Genomic DNA, 17,163 nt, shown 5'->3' with positions numbered 1-17,163 from the left:
CTGTGAAATCATAGAAAACAATTCTAATAAATACAGACAACTCGGCAATATCAGTCAGTACTTTCATCAAACTAGAGTGAAAAATATTCAGATAATTGCAAATCATGATGTAATTGAGATTCCAAATTATTGAAAATGTGTTCAACCTGCCTAGCAATAGTTTGGTGAGACAATTGTAGTCCTTTAAAGGAAGACATAAGTGCAGATTTATCTTTTTGACCTTCGAGAAGAAATTCAGCGGCACTGATCATTGCTTCTTTTACTACTTCCCCATCGCTTGTACGTAACTGATTTTATAAGAAGCTTCTCTCAAGTTAATGGTGTTCTGAACAGGTTTCGTAAACACAGATTGTTGCAATTGTAATTTAGATTTACGGTCTTTCACTTTGTGTTTTGTCAGTTCAGAAATTAAACGAAGTTCGTTATTACACAGTGATTAGTCAAAAATGCCGTTCTACATCACTTTTAGAAACAGACACGCTAGCATTACGTAATAAACACACAGGTTTTTCCTTTTATTCAATAAAACAATATCGGTTTTCCCCTTCAGTGTTAAAGCTGTAGGTTCTTCGCCTTTTAGCCATATTAAGACTGTACTAGATATTATGTTAAAATAATATCTAATAATTTAAATAACTTCACTTTAAAAATACTGATAACATGTGGAATGTATAACATACCACAATAACGTAATAAATTGTACCGGCAGAACGTATGCGTACTTCACTTCACAATTCCCAAGTTATACTAATGTTAAAATACAAGAATGGGATGGCGCTCAAAGAGTCAGAACTATTAAAAATGTGTCAAATTTTTCTCCTTATTGGCTGAAGACTTAATTATGTTGAAAGATAGAAGCTCATTGGTTTTTCTAAATAAAAAAAGATTCACTGGCCACACCCACATGCAAATTGATTTAATAACTCTCTCTTACGAGAGATATCCGTTTTTTAGGAACCTCACGTTAAAATTTATTAAAATCGATGTTAGGAAATACAAATAACGAAAAGGACTCAGTTTTATTGAAGAACAGAAAATTCACTGTCTTTTGAAACTGTCAGGTTTAAATTTATTAACAACTGACCAGAAATGACCCTCATTAGTTTAACTAAATGTCTGAAAAAATGTCTTGGTGAATAATGCAGCAACTACTCGAAAAAAACATCTGTATTAAAAATATCAGTTAAATTTCAAAGTGATCGGGCATCGGTCATCGTTTAAAGATGGCCGCCAAAATTAAAATTTTGTAATAACTATTAGCACTAACGATGTAAGCTATAAAATTAGTTGAAACGTACTAAAATTAGTAAGGTTTACTAAAAAGCATAAAGTATCTTGTTAAAATCAGCTGTAAGATAAACAAAATTGCGAAAAGATTAATTTTTTAATTTTTTTTTAAATATGCCATAAAACCTCCAAAACACATGATAAATAAACTATGTTAACTTAGCGTAAGTTATACTAGACTTTTCACTGATAACTGCTTAAAAATTAGCGGAAAATTGATTATTGTTTTTTCCCTTAATCATTGAGAATTTTAATCGACTTAGTGATTGTTGAGGCGATTAACAATTTAATTTGCACAAAAATGGCTTAATCAGAAAAAACTACGTTATCGATAATTTGAGGCTTTCTGGTATTCTAATTCACAATATTTCATTAGCCTATCAGAATTATCCTCCAATATTTTCTTGAGTAAATGAATTTAATAAAAATAATACCATTTTTTTAAGGACTTCGTGTTTTAGATTTTACAATGTCTAGTTGTTTAATAGGTTCACTTATTGACTTATCTGTATCTTGCAATTCTTGAAAAGGTATATTTCTGTATATAAAGACGACTTTCATTTAACAGAACGGTTACCTCTTCAAAAGATTTTTCTCTGTCATCTTGACCTCTCATGGTGGTATTAAGGTGGTTAATATATTTGTCTCACTCAGAGAGATTTTTAAGAAAGATCTGAAATTTTGTTACATAAGTATACAAGTATAGATTCATAATTGAGGAGCAATGAGAAACTTTAATCCAAACAGCAAAAAGTAGAATAATTGCATAGGGATCTATTTTCAATATATTCCAATTTATTCTCATTGATAAAGTGAGCTTTAATATCGACAACCAACCGGAAATATTTGGGATAAGCAGGCGTATGTATGTTGAGAACCTTAACTGTAATGGTTGTAGGAGAATTGACATGAATCACAAATCTCTTCCAAAAACGACATTTTTAAAAACATTTCCAAAAACGATTTTCCAAACTTAAAAGCTTCCCATGCCAAAAATATTAAAAGTGAGGAGTTGCGGTGTCCCGTTGGCTTTTTCATTAAACATACTTACGCATATCAGCAGGCCAAGTTCACCAAAATCCAGGTGATATTCTCTACATGTTCAGTTTCACGTCCACATTATTAATGAAACAAACTATGTAACTTTTTTCTTCTTACTTATGTAAGCATATAAATATGTTAATCTAGTTGAGTTCAACAGCTGTTTTTTTATAATATATATTTTGTCTTTATTATACTATTTTTAATTAATTCAATTCAGTTAAGATGTGTACTAAAATTTAATTAAAAAATTAATCACAAAAATTCTAAAATTTATACCGAAAGGAATCTTTCCATCATAGCAGGTGTCTATGACTCATTGGCCCTATCATATTTTTATACAAACAATTTATGCAATCATTATGATAACTCAAAATTGACTGGGACTAAATATTACCTAAACTAATAATACAATGGCTATCACTGTATAATCAATTATATTTGAGTCATTTAATTTGTAGATCCATTAATTTTAACAATAATAGTAAAATTCATTCTATTCAATTACATGGATTTCTGATGCCTATATTAAGGGCTATGATTATTGCCTTTATATGCACCTTATTCACCAACCATATAAATACATCTAATCAACTATGTTTAAATCCAAACTGCCTCCTTAAAACATATAACATTATACAGAATTAAACTCTGTGGTTGTTTACTACTTTCATGATTGTTTATTCATGAAGGTATCTACAACATTAAAGATACACTTTGACAAGATACACTTACACACAGATTCCACAATAGCACTTTGCTGGATTCATGGACATTCTTCGAGTTGGAAAGTATTTATAGGTAATAGAGTTTCTGAAATTCAACAAAACGCTTCAATTACAAATTGGCATTACATTCAACTCCTCTGATAATCCAGCAGATGTATTGTCTAGAGGTTACTCACCAAGTAAATTACTTGATATGTCACTGTGGTGGCATGGTCACCACTGGCTATTACAATCTTCTTCCCATTGGCCAACAGATCGTAATATTACGTTTAATGATAGTAATTTAAATTCTGAATGCTTATTAGAAATGCGTAAAATTATATTAATTTCATGTGTATCTAATGTTGTTCGTAATTAGTCACAAAGGTTTTCATCTTTACATGCTTTATTACGAACATTTAGCTTCTGTTTCAGATTCATTCACAATATTAAATCAAAGCCATCTGAACATAACTTTATTACTCTAACCACTAAGGAATTAGATCATACTCATCACTTTTTTGTATGTCAATCACAATCCAAGTATTTCAATAATAAGATAAAGAATCTTAAAAATAATCAGGTTATTGATAAACAAAGTAAGCTTAGTTCACTAGATCCATTCTTTGATGATTTAGGTCTAATCTGTGTAGGAGGAAGACTTCAAAGTTTTCTCCTATAATATCACGTTAAACATCTTATCGTTTTACACCCTAGTGCTAACATTACGAAATTAATTATCAACTCTGAACACTTAAGACTCTTACACTCTGGTGTACAATCAACACATCATTCATTGCAACAGGGATACTGGATAATAAATGCAAAAAGAATCATTTCATCAATCATTCATCAGTGTTTAACTTGCTTCAAGTTTGATGCAAAAACTCAATCCCAACAATTTGATCAATTACAGCCTGTTAGAGTGATTCCTTCTCAAACATTCTCAGTAGATATAGTATATAGTAGATATACAGTGCAGTAGATATAGTGACCCAGTTATAATTCATCATGGTGGGCAGAGATCTAAAGCATTGAGTAAAGCTTACATAGCACTTTTTATATGTTTAGTCACTAAGACTATTCATTTAGAGTTAGTTTCTGATTTGACTTCACAATCATTTATTTCCGCCTTCAAAAGACTCATTTCATGCAGAGGTACACCTGCCAAAATATTTTCTAATAACGGTGCTAACTTTCATTCTGCTAGAAACATTTTGTACAACTTGTACCAACTTTTAAAGTCAGACAAATTTAAAACAAATATTCAAACCTTTTCAACACCACAAGGGATTACTTGCTCATCTATTCCTCCTTCACCTTCTCATTTTGGTGATTTATGGGAAAGTGCAATCAAAAGTGTCAAATATCATATACATCGTGTAATAGGAAAAACAATTCTCAACTTCGAGGAATTTTATACAATGTTGACACAAATTTAGGCTTGTCTTAACTCTCACCCTATTTTTGTTATTTCCACAAACCAATAGACACCCAGTACCACTTTCACCAGGACATTTTCTTATTGGATGTTCTTTCCCATCTTTACCTGAGCCCAATTATCAAAAGGTAACTCAATTATCAAATTATGCAATTAGGTCGATGGCAACTGCTCCAAAAATTTATACAATCCATTTGGAGATGGACTATCTGTACTATCTTCAACAGCGCAACAGATGGTGTTTTCACACAGTAACATCCGGGTTCTGACATTTTAGTCAGAGTTGCAGATGTTCACTAAAGAGACCTATACATAAATTGTGTTTTTAACAATTAACATAAATTTTATTATTTAAATAAATAATTAGATAATTTAAGTGATGATATTTTCAAGATTTATTGTTTGATTTAATACATTATGTTATTATTGTGATTTCAAGTTATAATTGTAATCTCATGTTAGATTTAATCTGTTGATTAATGTATTATTGTTACAAGCTATAGATGCATATCAATGTAACTATTACATCATGTTCATATTGCTCTACACTTTTAAACGATTTACAGACTGGCTATTATAGTACATACATGTACAAACATGCACAACATAAAGCATATATATACATATGCTCATTGTAACGCATTATCGATCCCAATCATAGTATATTCTGATATTAACGTATTATTTATTTTAGAGGATTATTATCCCAATCAAAATAGATTTCTGATATTTATGCATTATTTACACTAAATCTCATTGGAGTGAGATACTTGCCAATGAATACACCTGGACATCATAAGGACTCACAAACAACAGTTTTAAAGAAATCCTAATATCTATATGAGTTAGCTACAATAAGCGGTATAGATTAGCCGATTTACTAGAAAAGTTATTATTAAGATGCACTGACTTGTTACAAAGGTAATAGTGCTGATAAGCAACTTATATATCCGAGTTGTATGATTATTATTATTCATTACTATTTATTGTTGTATTATACATAGCAGATATGAACATAATTTGAAACTATTGATTCAATAATTTAACTGTAGGCGATATGTATAATTAATTTTTTTTCTCTGATATTTATACCATATTGTACAATATACATTTAAAATCATTTATTTCATGTTATTAGTTGTAGTTTTTCTTAAATAATACAACATCTTAGATTATTATCTTACTTTGTACAATACATATTTTGTTAAAAATGTTTGTTAATTAAGTAATAATAATACTTTGTTAAACTTGTCGAGATTACAAACAAAGATAACATTATTTCATGTTACCACTTGTAATAATATTTCATTACAACATTATTATTATCGCAAAGGCCATAACAAACTTTTTATGGTCCTCCGTGCCGGATTTCGCCACTACATCTAACCATCAAGTCGTAGGATTCGCAAGGCAGGATTTGTAAGGTCGGATCAAGTCGCCGGATTAAGTGATGTGGAGGACCATAAAACCTTTGTGGTAGGTTTTAGAGCGAGTATGAACTGTAGATGCATAGGTGATGAACTGAAACAACGTCTTATTGCTTATTGAATTGTTATTTAATATCTTGTCGTCTTCACATTTCGATAAAATTTTATTGAACTTCTAACGTATAACGTAACAAATATAATTAAACTTCACAACTTATAAGTGTATTAATAAAATAAGCGTTCATCCGGACTGAAAGTACAAGACAACCGCTCTGGGTCAGATTCTGGCGCCGAACGAATAGAAGGTCGCTACATCATAATGACCACTCCTTGCGGTATTATGACGTAGGACATGGTGTAACCATCGTATGATCATAGCTTTAGCCCCCGCTAGGTAGCAACACCCGGCGACACAAGTGAACGTAACAGTAAGGGTAAGGTATTTGTTGAAAAACATTAATGATCCAGCGGCATAAGTTTTGAATACTGGAAGGTGCATTTAGGCACAGTTATTCGAACACAAGCAACATCTTCACTCAGTCTGCTAAATATATCTATTTTAGTTTCTGAGTTTGAAGTATCTCAGGCCTTTCCTTCCTAATATCCTGAGAGTCAGTAATCTTAACTGTTCAAATTTGTATTTTTTGAAACGATAATTTTAATTGATATTAAAATAATTATGTTTACAAATTTTCACTTGAATCATAAGATGATCATAGGATTTCCTTTCTATTCACTTTGATAATAGTTACCTGATTATCTCTAAAGACAGTTACATGAATTCTAACTAATTTTAAGAGTACAAGCTTCGCAAAATATTTTATTATTATTAATGATTGTAAAATTTAATTTTTTATGATTTTTATATAGCTTATTTAGTCACCTGAGATAAAATGACAGAAAAATAATTTGGGTTTATTATTATTAGGTGTAATCGCTTCAAGTTATTTGTTGTAATTATTGATTAATTACCTTGATTATTATTAATTAGCGTTTGTAATTAACAATTACCGGTTAAAAAATGGATGCACATAATTAAAATCTGTAATATGTTAATTGTGTAAAGATTGTTTACTTGTGTAAAACGCACAAAATCGTACAGTCTGACGATGAATCGCAATACTTGTAATGAATCTCTGTTACAGATTAATTATATACCCAAACCATTCAGCATTATGAACTGAAAATATTGCTGTAAATACTTTTTTTATATAGAAATTCTACCAAGACCAACAAGCCATAATAAATATAAATGGAGATTCGTACATCAAAAATAATGCGTCAAGCGTGTAATTGGCCACCAGTTTTGTTTAATTATTTACACGGATGAAAAACAATATGAATGTAAAAAGAATAAGAAATTTGTTGAAATAAATTATGAGAGATTAAAAGAAATTAAAATAAAAATGACGAGGAATTTGTAGTGATGTCAGTTTCTTCGATGCTGTAACCAGAAAAATAACGATTTACAAACAACATAATCTCATGACGCAATCTCATAGTTTCACCAGTTGACATGATACCCATACTCCTTTTCAGCCATTTTTAACCGTTTTCGTGGGAAACGTACGCTCCGAAAATGCATCCATCCGAAAAAACCATCCAAAAAACCATCCTACTTATGTGTGTGAGGAAGCGGGAAGATTGAATCGGTTTTCCGTTGTCTTCTTCAATGACCTGAATATTTTCACATCAGCATATAAGCGAACCAAATATTAAGGTAACATTCAGAACTACAATTTGATCATCATTTTGATCATCGAAGGATTTCTTTGTTTTATAAATATCATATTCTCAATAAAAGAGACTGACTGGCGCCTCCTCAGGTGCCTCATATTCTTACAGCCATAAGAAAGATATAGACACTCTAAATCAAAAAATTAATACACCACTTCAATACATAAATAATGAATTACATACACTGGCTCTAATCAGCAGAAGAAAGTCCATTTAACACAATTTTTAAAAACACATTTAGTATATTTATATTCTTTTAAATTCTTACCGGAACATAAGAGAGAATTTTCATCACTTCCGTCAGAACAGTCGGCATTGTAATCACACGCTAAGTCCGAAGAAATACACTGACCATTATCACAACGAAACTCAAACTTCGTACAGTTGAATATCACTGGCAAAAACAAAGAAAAAAATATATACTGTCTGTATATTTACAAAAATAATTAATCGTAATAAATGTGAATAAAAATATATTTTTTGAATGAAATCTGTTGTCATTTATTGTTTTTAATTTGAATTAATGTTATTGTTAGCGATTATTACTGTCATCTTCAACTTTATAAAAGAAGTTAGAGTAGTCGGATAAAAATAAATAAATGAACAGCTACTTCTTTCTATTACATTTTTGCAAGCAACACCAAAAAAATAACCATACTTAGATAGAGACTTCATCTCTTTATCTTCAAGTAAAAAAAACTAAAATGAAAAAATGAAGAAGAAAAGTTATCAAAAAGATTTACAAAACCCACAAGCAAAACAAAATTAAAACTGGAAGTAAAATGACTTTTTTAAAACAAAAAACATTAGATAAAAAATAAACAAAACTTAAATAAATTAAAAACTTCTATATAATTTGTACTTGTAAATACATGCATATATTACTATTAATCAAAACGTAAATTAAGGTAAGGTTTAAAGAACTGAGAATTATTGTGTTCTTGTTATCTCGTTGTGAATAAATTTATTAATAAATTGTTTCATTAGGATGTGTGAGAGCAACATTAAAAAATCAGTCAACAGATTTTAAAAAATTGATTCGTTAAACTTTTTGCAGAGTATTGTGAAAGGCCAGAATGAATGTGAAAACCATAGTAAAAGGCTATAAGTAGTATTAACCTTGTAAAGTAACAAAAATCGTAGATTTTCTATTAAAGAAATGTTTTTAATCCATACATAACGAGGGAAACATTAATATATACATGTAGATAATTTTTTTTTTACAATTTAACATTTAAAATAATTAATATTTTGCGTTTGGTCGCTTCTTTTTTCTGTTCCCAAGGTAAAAGGTTCAATTTTTTTTAATAGTCCGTATACTCGTATACTTGTTTTTACAAGTAATTTCAAGAAAAAGTGAGCAGATATGAAAACCTACTCTCTTTTAAAGCTTACTCCTTCCCGAATGCCGTAGTCTGTATTATGATAATTTTTATTATAATACTTGGTTGAATAAATTATAATTTATTCAACTTACCGTTTAACCCCTTAATTCTATCCCATTTATAATCTCCTTCTCGATAATGTGATTAAAAACTGATAAAAAATATAATCTGATTGTCAGAAAATTTATATGCCAAGTCCTCAAAACTGTTGAATCTCTTTCTTTTTGGTCCAGAATTGTCAGTTCACCGAAGATGCGAGTTTCAAACATCAGAACTCTTCCGATCAAATCCTTTCCCTTAATAGTATCTGTATAGTGAAAATTTGCGAAATTTAAGCTGTTCTTTTTTAAAATGTGTCCTAAATTCAGAAAACTAAGAAACAAACACGTCTACTGGTTCAAGCCTTTTCCCCCACCTAGATTAACAAGTGTTACGCTGTTTTAATCGTTCCTTTTATAAATGTGTTCTAACCTTTGAAACAATCAGTTGTTTTTAAGTATCAATATTTTTCCTTCGCTCTCAAGAAATTCTGCTCAACAATTATTAAACAAATTTAAATATTGCATTAACCAAACCGAATCTGTTCACGGTAATGTTATACATTTAGAAAGATCTGAAGAACATTACCGCATCCAAGATGCTACAGGCCCTTTGACCAGCAATTGCCTCGCGTCTTCCATTTACAATAATAACAAAAAACTTAATAAAGCGTTGTACAAAACATTTTTTCCAAATGTATTCTCTTATATTTTTTCTTAATTTTTCCGAAAAAGATGTTTACTCCTTTTCCCAAAAATAGCTTGCAGCCTAGATCTACCAAACAAACAGAAAATTGAAACGTTCTTTTTCAAAATATATTTAACATTACCGATAGAAAAACTTGAACAATCGGTGTTCTAGAGGATTTTGCTCCTATGGCCTAAGAAACTTCAGAAACTACCTGACTCTTTAATTAACAATACGCAAATTCAGCTATATTTGAACCGTAAAATGAGTTCAAAGCTTTTAAAGCGCAAACATAAAATAGTTGCAAATTTTGAGGCCCTCCAATTCCTAGGTTAATAATTTTTATCTGAAGGCAGAACAAAATTTGCGAAACATTGTCAAATTCTCGCAGTAAATCTAATTAAGAGGCCTTAGGAGGTTCTTGTAATAAACGGAGACCTGAACTCAAAAATACTTTTTTCTAAAAGTAAAACCAGTTTTTGAGAAAAAACCTATAATATTAAAATTTTTGCAAATATCTTCTATTAACATTTATATTTATTTTCCATCTTTACTAATTTTCCAATTGCCTACAAATGGAGAGTGTTTAAAAAAAACACACACACACACCTTAAATGGAACAATTTAATGTTTTTAGTTTTAGTCCTATTTTTTGAAACAGCGCTCTCTATTTATAAACTTATTCCTCTAACGTAATTTATTTGTGTATTTTTTGACAAAATTTACAAACACGATCTTTATCCCGCCTATCACTAAATAAATGAATGAAATTAATAAAAAAATTGTTACTTTTTTACATACATACTTATAACGAGTAATTTCTGTGATTTATTAATTACCTTTCCCATTTGTTCCATGTGAAAAAAAGAAGCATAAAACTGGAATTAGTAGAATATACATAATAAACATAGAAGTAGAGTTTTTTTTGAAACACTACTGTTATTTGGTTGTTAACTAATATTGTTCAGAATAAATTAATGAATGCCAAATTTATATATCTATATATACCCACCGTATTAGATTTTTTATTACGTGATGACACTAATAAATATGATAAGCAAAGAAGGGCAAACAGCAAAGTTTGGAAATATTTGTGATTATATCTAATTTTTCGTTTTGTTTTAATTCTGTTATGATAACAGTAATTCATTAAAATAAACCTTACTTTATTGTATTCTATTTTAGTATTTCATACTTTAGTATGTTCTCGTCTAAAATACACTTTTATATCATGGGGATTGCTTTAAAATCGGAAGTTAAAAATGGGCTGTGAGATAAATATTTAGGCTCTAGAAATATGAATCATTAAGTAAATAATTAGCAAATTAAAACTCCTAAAACGTAAGTATGCGTCTATACTAATGTGCTAACTTTGTTAAAAAGTTATCAATTATCCTGTAAAATAAGGGGTTATTCACTTCTGTCAAATAAGATCTACGCAAAACAACATGCGGCATATTTACTTTTTTTTTTAAATATTTAAAACAAAATTAAAACAGATGATTGTTTTCTATTACAAAACCAATAAATTAGTCCGTCTACAATACTACAAAAAATATAAAATAAATTAAAAAAACTTTATTATAAACCCAATAACAAAAATATGAGATAAATATAAGTTAATTTTAAGCAATGTAACATGAAATTATATAAAATTCATAAAACTTCTATTAACTTATTGCATTAAACAATATTACAATATATTTTTTTTTTTTTTTTTAGTTAATAATTACTATTATCTTTTCTGCTAAGATCACTATGGTTTCTATATTTAGTACTGCCTACCTTTCTTAGCTTCATTTTTCTCTTACTTGTTGTTTTGGAACCACTCCATTGTCAAGAAATAATAATGCTAAGAAGATTAATAAAGAAAAAACAAAGCTAAGAAAGGTACTAAACACAGAAAATATTACAATAAACAAAACTGAAAATAAAAAAGCCTTAAAAACAAAAAAAAATACATATAATTTAAAACTACAGACAAATAACTCCTGAAACACAAATGCATAACTTATTATAACGATAAGTAGGAAAAGAGCCACGTACTCAAACAAGAAAATAAATAACAAAAATAACCCTATAATCACTACCAAAAAAAAAATAAAAAATAAGACAAAAATCTCATAAATATAATAGTTCTATATTATTTCTATATTCAGAAAAAAAATTAAAGAAAAGCTAAAAGATCTATATTCAGTATTAAAACCAGATATAAGTTCAGAATCACCCTCAGAAAAATCAAAAGGAGAACGATTAGTTTCAACTAAAACACAAACGAGAAAAATAAAAAATAATAAAGGAAAAACCAAACAACCTACTGAAAATAATATATGTCAATTAAATTAAAAGATTCACAACATAAAAAAAAACAACTTATAAGAAATTCTTTGAGACATTCTACGTATACAACCCTGTAAAGAATAAATAAAATTAGATGACCAACCAGCAATTATAATAAAATGAACTCCAGTCCAGAACACCATAAAAAGAATAATACACCATAAATAAATCCATTAAAATTAAAACTAAAAGGGAACAACAACCAGAATAATAAGGAAATAACCAATTCCAAAATAAAACTAAAAAATAAATGAAATAATTACCAAAAGAAAGAACTAAAATTCCCTTCTAAATAACTGCAATGCATTACTAAAAGGCTGAAATAAACTAACATAACCAACCTTATTTGGACCCCTAAGAAACTAAATATACCCTAAAACCCTATGCTCAAATAAATGGGCTACACCCAAAAGAATAAAAATAGATTTAAAAAATCTACTAACTGTAAAAATTACATAATTAAGCACTTAAATTTGCCAAATTAGTAAATAAATTATATTACTAAAAATTCTTTCATACCGATTAGAACCAAATAAAAAAAGACAGAAACCAACCTTTATTTTCTTTTATCATCTTTACCATTATTTCATGTATTTTTATGTTCATGAGGATTTTAATCCTTTTTATTTCACAGTTGCAAGGCGCCTCTAAGACTGGTATTATCAAATCTAGCGGGAAGTCCTTTGCCGAACTCCTGAGTCAGTTAAGTAAGAAGTTCCCGATAACGAGACGAAAGATATCCTGCACATAAGATAGGACAGGAACGACGAAGTACAAATTCGCGTCAAAGCGCGGCAACGGCTGCCGAGTCGCTACGCGAAACGATAAAGGAAAAGGTTGCGGAAGCTGATTTGATCTTCAGAGGGAAGGCCGATTAGAAGTCTTTCGTCCACGTGAAGGACTTGGACGCCAAGATCACGTCCCATGATGCAAGAGTGCGTCTCACTTGCCTTCCGGGACAAAACCTTGCTGTCGGTTACCCCTCTCAGGCCGGCTTTTAGCAGTACCCAGAAGGCGACCGTGGCGCTGCCTGTTGATGCTGCTCGTAAGCTCCACGCTATGGGCAGGATCAAAATCAAGAAAAGAGAAAGAATCCAAGTGCTTAAATACTGAGATACGAGTCTTCTTGCTCTAAGCGCAAGAGATTGACCGCTCGGCGCTTTATTTCAACTGTGGAAGCCCGACCATGAAAGGTCCGAGTGCAAAGAAGCACAAAGATCAGCCACAAGACTTGTAGTAAAGAGTGCTATAAAAATAGGAAATGAAAGTCCTCCAAATAAAATACAAACAGGAGACAGAGGGTCTACAACTTAGTCTCAGAGATCGCAAGACGGAAAAAAGCCGACTTCATGCTGTACAGCGAGCCAAATATAAAATTGGCCACTGAGAGACAGTGGGTCTGCGATGCTGACAGCAACGCCGCCGTTACCTCTTTAATGCCTTGTTGGTAATTTGGCCAGGTAGCGGCCCAGGCTATGCCTGGCTAGAAACGGCCTTGTTCTTGCTATATCCTGCTGAACAGCTCATTCGATGCTTTTAACAAATGCTTCCTTCCAGGCCAAATTCCTAGCACGTCTCGGCAATATCGACCTCACGGACCCTGAGAGTCTCTTGGGCATCGTTGCTGATACCTGGAAGGAGATTCAACCGAGTGGTCAGACAGGCTACCATAGGAAACGTGCCTATTGGTGGACTGCCGTAGCCGATAGGTTAAGACGATTTTGCATGAACACCAGACAAAGACTAGAGAGAGCCAATAGGAGGGATGATATCGAACTATGTATTTACTGGCGAGACGAGCTCAAAAGGTCTAGGCAGGATCTGAAGTACGAGATTTCGAGTACCTAATGGCAGAAGTGGAGGGAACTCTGCGATGCCCTCGATGTGAATATCGGGGAGACGGTTATAAAATTGTAATCAGAAAATTTGGTTGGCGTCTTCCCGTATTCGACAGGTCTACCCTACTGAGTTGTGGGGATGTTGTCTTTCCTAGATGCAGTGAGAAGAAATGGCTGCTGTCGACATCGCACTCGTCACCACAGAAGAGCTCGTGGTGGCTAGTTGTAATATCAAGCTCTGGCTTGAACGGCGTGACCTGGGAGGCGGTCGAACTTGTTGTAAAACTTGCTTTGTAGTGCGTGATTTATATATTTAGCTATGTCATCACCCGAGAATGGTTCCCAGACTGCTGGAAGTCCACCCGGCTTGTGACCCTCAGGAAGGAGGGGCGGCAAGGCAGCGAACCACCATCCCTTAGGCCATCCTGCTTGCTCAATTACCTGAATAAGCTTTTTGAGAAGGTGCTGGTTAACTAGAGACAACTAACGGTTTTAGCGACCTTCAATTTGGCTTTTATAAGGACACGTCAACTGTAGATGCCATATCTGGAGTAATGACCAATATCCGGGAGGACAGATCGGGCTCTAGACGTACGCGTTTGATTCTGGCTGTGATTCTGTTTGATGTAAAAAAAACGCGTTTAACAGTGTCCAGTGAGGCACGATATTCCGGGCACTGAAGAGTTAGGCGTCAGTCCATACCTAAGGAAGATAATCAGTGTTACCTCTCCGAAAGATCGGCGACGGGTATTTCCTCCGAGGTACGAATCAGGATGAATTGTGGTATTCCAAAGGTTCAGAGTTGGGGCCAACACTGCGAAATGACGAAGTCCTATCCGTCGGGCTTACCGTTTTGGGCAGCACTTACTGCATTCACAAACGACTTGGCACTCGTGGTGGCAGCAGAGTCAGCGGTGATGAACACTGGGGACGAGCAATAAACATTATTATTTCAGGTCTGCAGGAGATCGAGCTTAAGCTTTCGCCGGAGAAGACCCAAGTAGTCGAAGACTCGGGTAGGTATAAGCTGATCCCCATTTCATCTAGGATTGGAACCACGATAGTCCAACCCACCCCTGCATCACAACCCCGTAGGGGAAAACACCCATCTTGTGGCGATTCTGATCACCACACCACCCCAGGGGCTTTACCGTAGGTCGTCTTTAGACCCTCTAATTGATTACATTTCACAGTCATCGGCCAAGCCTCAGTCGGGATGCCACCAATGCAAATGCCTCGGCAGATATTTACATCAGTAAAAATTATTAGCTCAGCCAACGCCTACGATTTAGGCTTCTTTCGGGCATCTTGACCGTTCTTTTCCTACAATATCACCCCCTGAACTAAATACCCGAATCCGCGGAAACGCGAACCCCGCGCCTAGACCAGTTTTAATACCAACGCTTGAGACTCTAAATGCCTCAACCATCAATTAAGTAACGAGTCAATACAATGCTAAACTCATACCGTTCAAAATGTGTTATACGCAACAACGAAGTTCAGACCTACATCTTACCATCCACTATAAACATCATACCTGAAGACCGCCCTCGCCAAGACAGTGCTACACCTCAAGGCTGCAAGGACTACCATGTCCTCGGTAGCACAGTCAGCCCCCACCGACAGTGTCTGCGCCATCCACCTTTAACAACTATTGCTATAAGCCTTTGAAAACGGACTTTGCTGGGGAAACCTGCATCATTCCGGGCGGCCACTAGTGAAGCCTTGAGGCTCCGTGAGGTCCTCTTGGTCCAGGAGCGGTACGTCATCGGGGATAGTTGGTCGGTTTCCGCGAGGTGGATGTTATTCATTCTCGTCAATGACGACCGCTCTCCACGATCGTGGTTGGCTCAGATTCTTTGGGTGTCTTCTGAATGCTCCATTGGTCTGATGAGCAAATCACCGTCGTGAGAATCACGAGGGGTACGCTCGATGTTGTACTAGTGTCGGAATACTTCCAGCTTGGACGGAACTATTCCTACAGCTTGGAATCCTACAGCTTGGATTCTGGACGGTCTCCTGGGCATTAGAGTGCTGTTTGTTCTGGACGTTAACGCCAAGTCTCCCGCCTGGGGTTCACCACTCATAGACCCTAAAGGCGCTGGTCTCGAACAGTTCTTTGAAACCAGGAACCTCTACTTGATTAACGACGCAGAACAATCGACAACTTTCTCTTCCGAACGAAGGAAAGTTACATCGACGTCACTTTGGTGACGAGCGACTTGCTTCGAAGTACAAGTAGTTGGACTGTCTGGCCCGAGACCAGTGTGAGCGATCACAGGCTTATAACCTAGGAGATCGTTTACGGAGGCGGTCTTACAGCTCCAGATTCGGATCGCTATTACAAAGGGGTCTGGATTAGTACAGGCTGCGATGCGAGTGCGCAGCTACCTTGCAGGGGTTGTAATGGCGCATGAAGCACAAGGAAGAGGTAAAATTTATGACTGAAAAATTCGGCCGGGCCATCAAGACTGACTGCGATAGGGTCCTACGGCAGCCTCGGCCAATGGACGGACCCTTAGTTACTGGCCTGTCCGCTGATCGAAGAGTGCCTAGAGTCGTCGTGACCACTACTTCCGAAGAGCCGTCCGTTAAACGCAGGCGGATACTCGAGAAAAAGTGGTGGGCCTCTGACCTTAGCGTGCTGCGCGCAAGAGTTAGGTCCTTTAGGAGAAGGTACTAGTGTCGTCCCCTAACGGAAATTGTCGTTGATGTCGTGCACGCTAGGGTCTGCTGATCTACCGGCGCGCCCGTAATCGTGTGCATGAATGCTGAGACCCTCCACGGATTGCGATTACTGTGGGGAACACGGGGTTCGTGCGTGGTCGGTTCCTGTAGTATAGGGAAGCACGCAGAGGAGAATTCGGCATGCTTACCCCGTTATCATTGGGACTATGCTTCAGACCGAACGATCGTGGCACGCAGTGTCCAAGATGTTGGTTAAGATCATGCGCACCACACCAAGCTTAGCGGAAGATGTCCAAGGGTGAATCACTCCTCTAAGTCTCCCTTGGAGCACGTTCCCGGCCCAAGAGATCGAAGTTTAAACAAAAAGCGCAGGATCCCGACAAGTTCGCGGTGTGGACCGTGAATAGGGTATTATCGCAGCGGTATTATCACAGCACGGCATGGACCGTGCTATGATAATACCATAAGGTGAGCCCAGCATCCCATGTTGTAGAGAAGAAGGGGTTTTAGTGGGTAGGCCCTCAAGGGTGAGTCCCATGAGAGTAG

At 34.3% G+C, this 17,163-nt stretch overlaps 1 protein-coding gene across 1 annotated transcript in view; it reads right to left on the bottom strand.

Moving 5' to 3' along the window:
- Positions 1-10,708, bottom strand: part of LOC142318223 (uncharacterized) — an 81,883-nt gene extending 71,175 nt beyond the window's left edge. Inside the window, exons 1-2 of the mRNA XM_075354786.1 lie at positions 10,591-10,708; positions 7,909-8,034 (exon numbers count right to left, since the gene is read on the bottom strand). Coding sequence (XP_075210901.1) covers positions 7,909-8,034; positions 10,591-10,660 — 196 coding nt within the window. The 5' untranslated portion in view covers positions 10,661-10,708. The remainder of the gene's footprint in view (positions 1-7,908; positions 8,035-10,590) is intronic.
- Between the last annotated feature and the right edge of the window lie 6,455 nt (positions 10,709-17,163).

Source organism: Lycorma delicatula, chromosome 1 (assembly GCF_047948215.1).
Source record: "Lycorma delicatula isolate Av1 chromosome 1, ASM4794821v1, whole genome shotgun sequence".
In the NCBI taxonomy this organism is placed as follows: Eukaryota; Metazoa; Arthropoda; class Insecta; order Hemiptera; family Fulgoridae; genus Lycorma; species Lycorma delicatula.
This window is presented reverse-complemented; position numbering and strand designations above follow the sequence as displayed.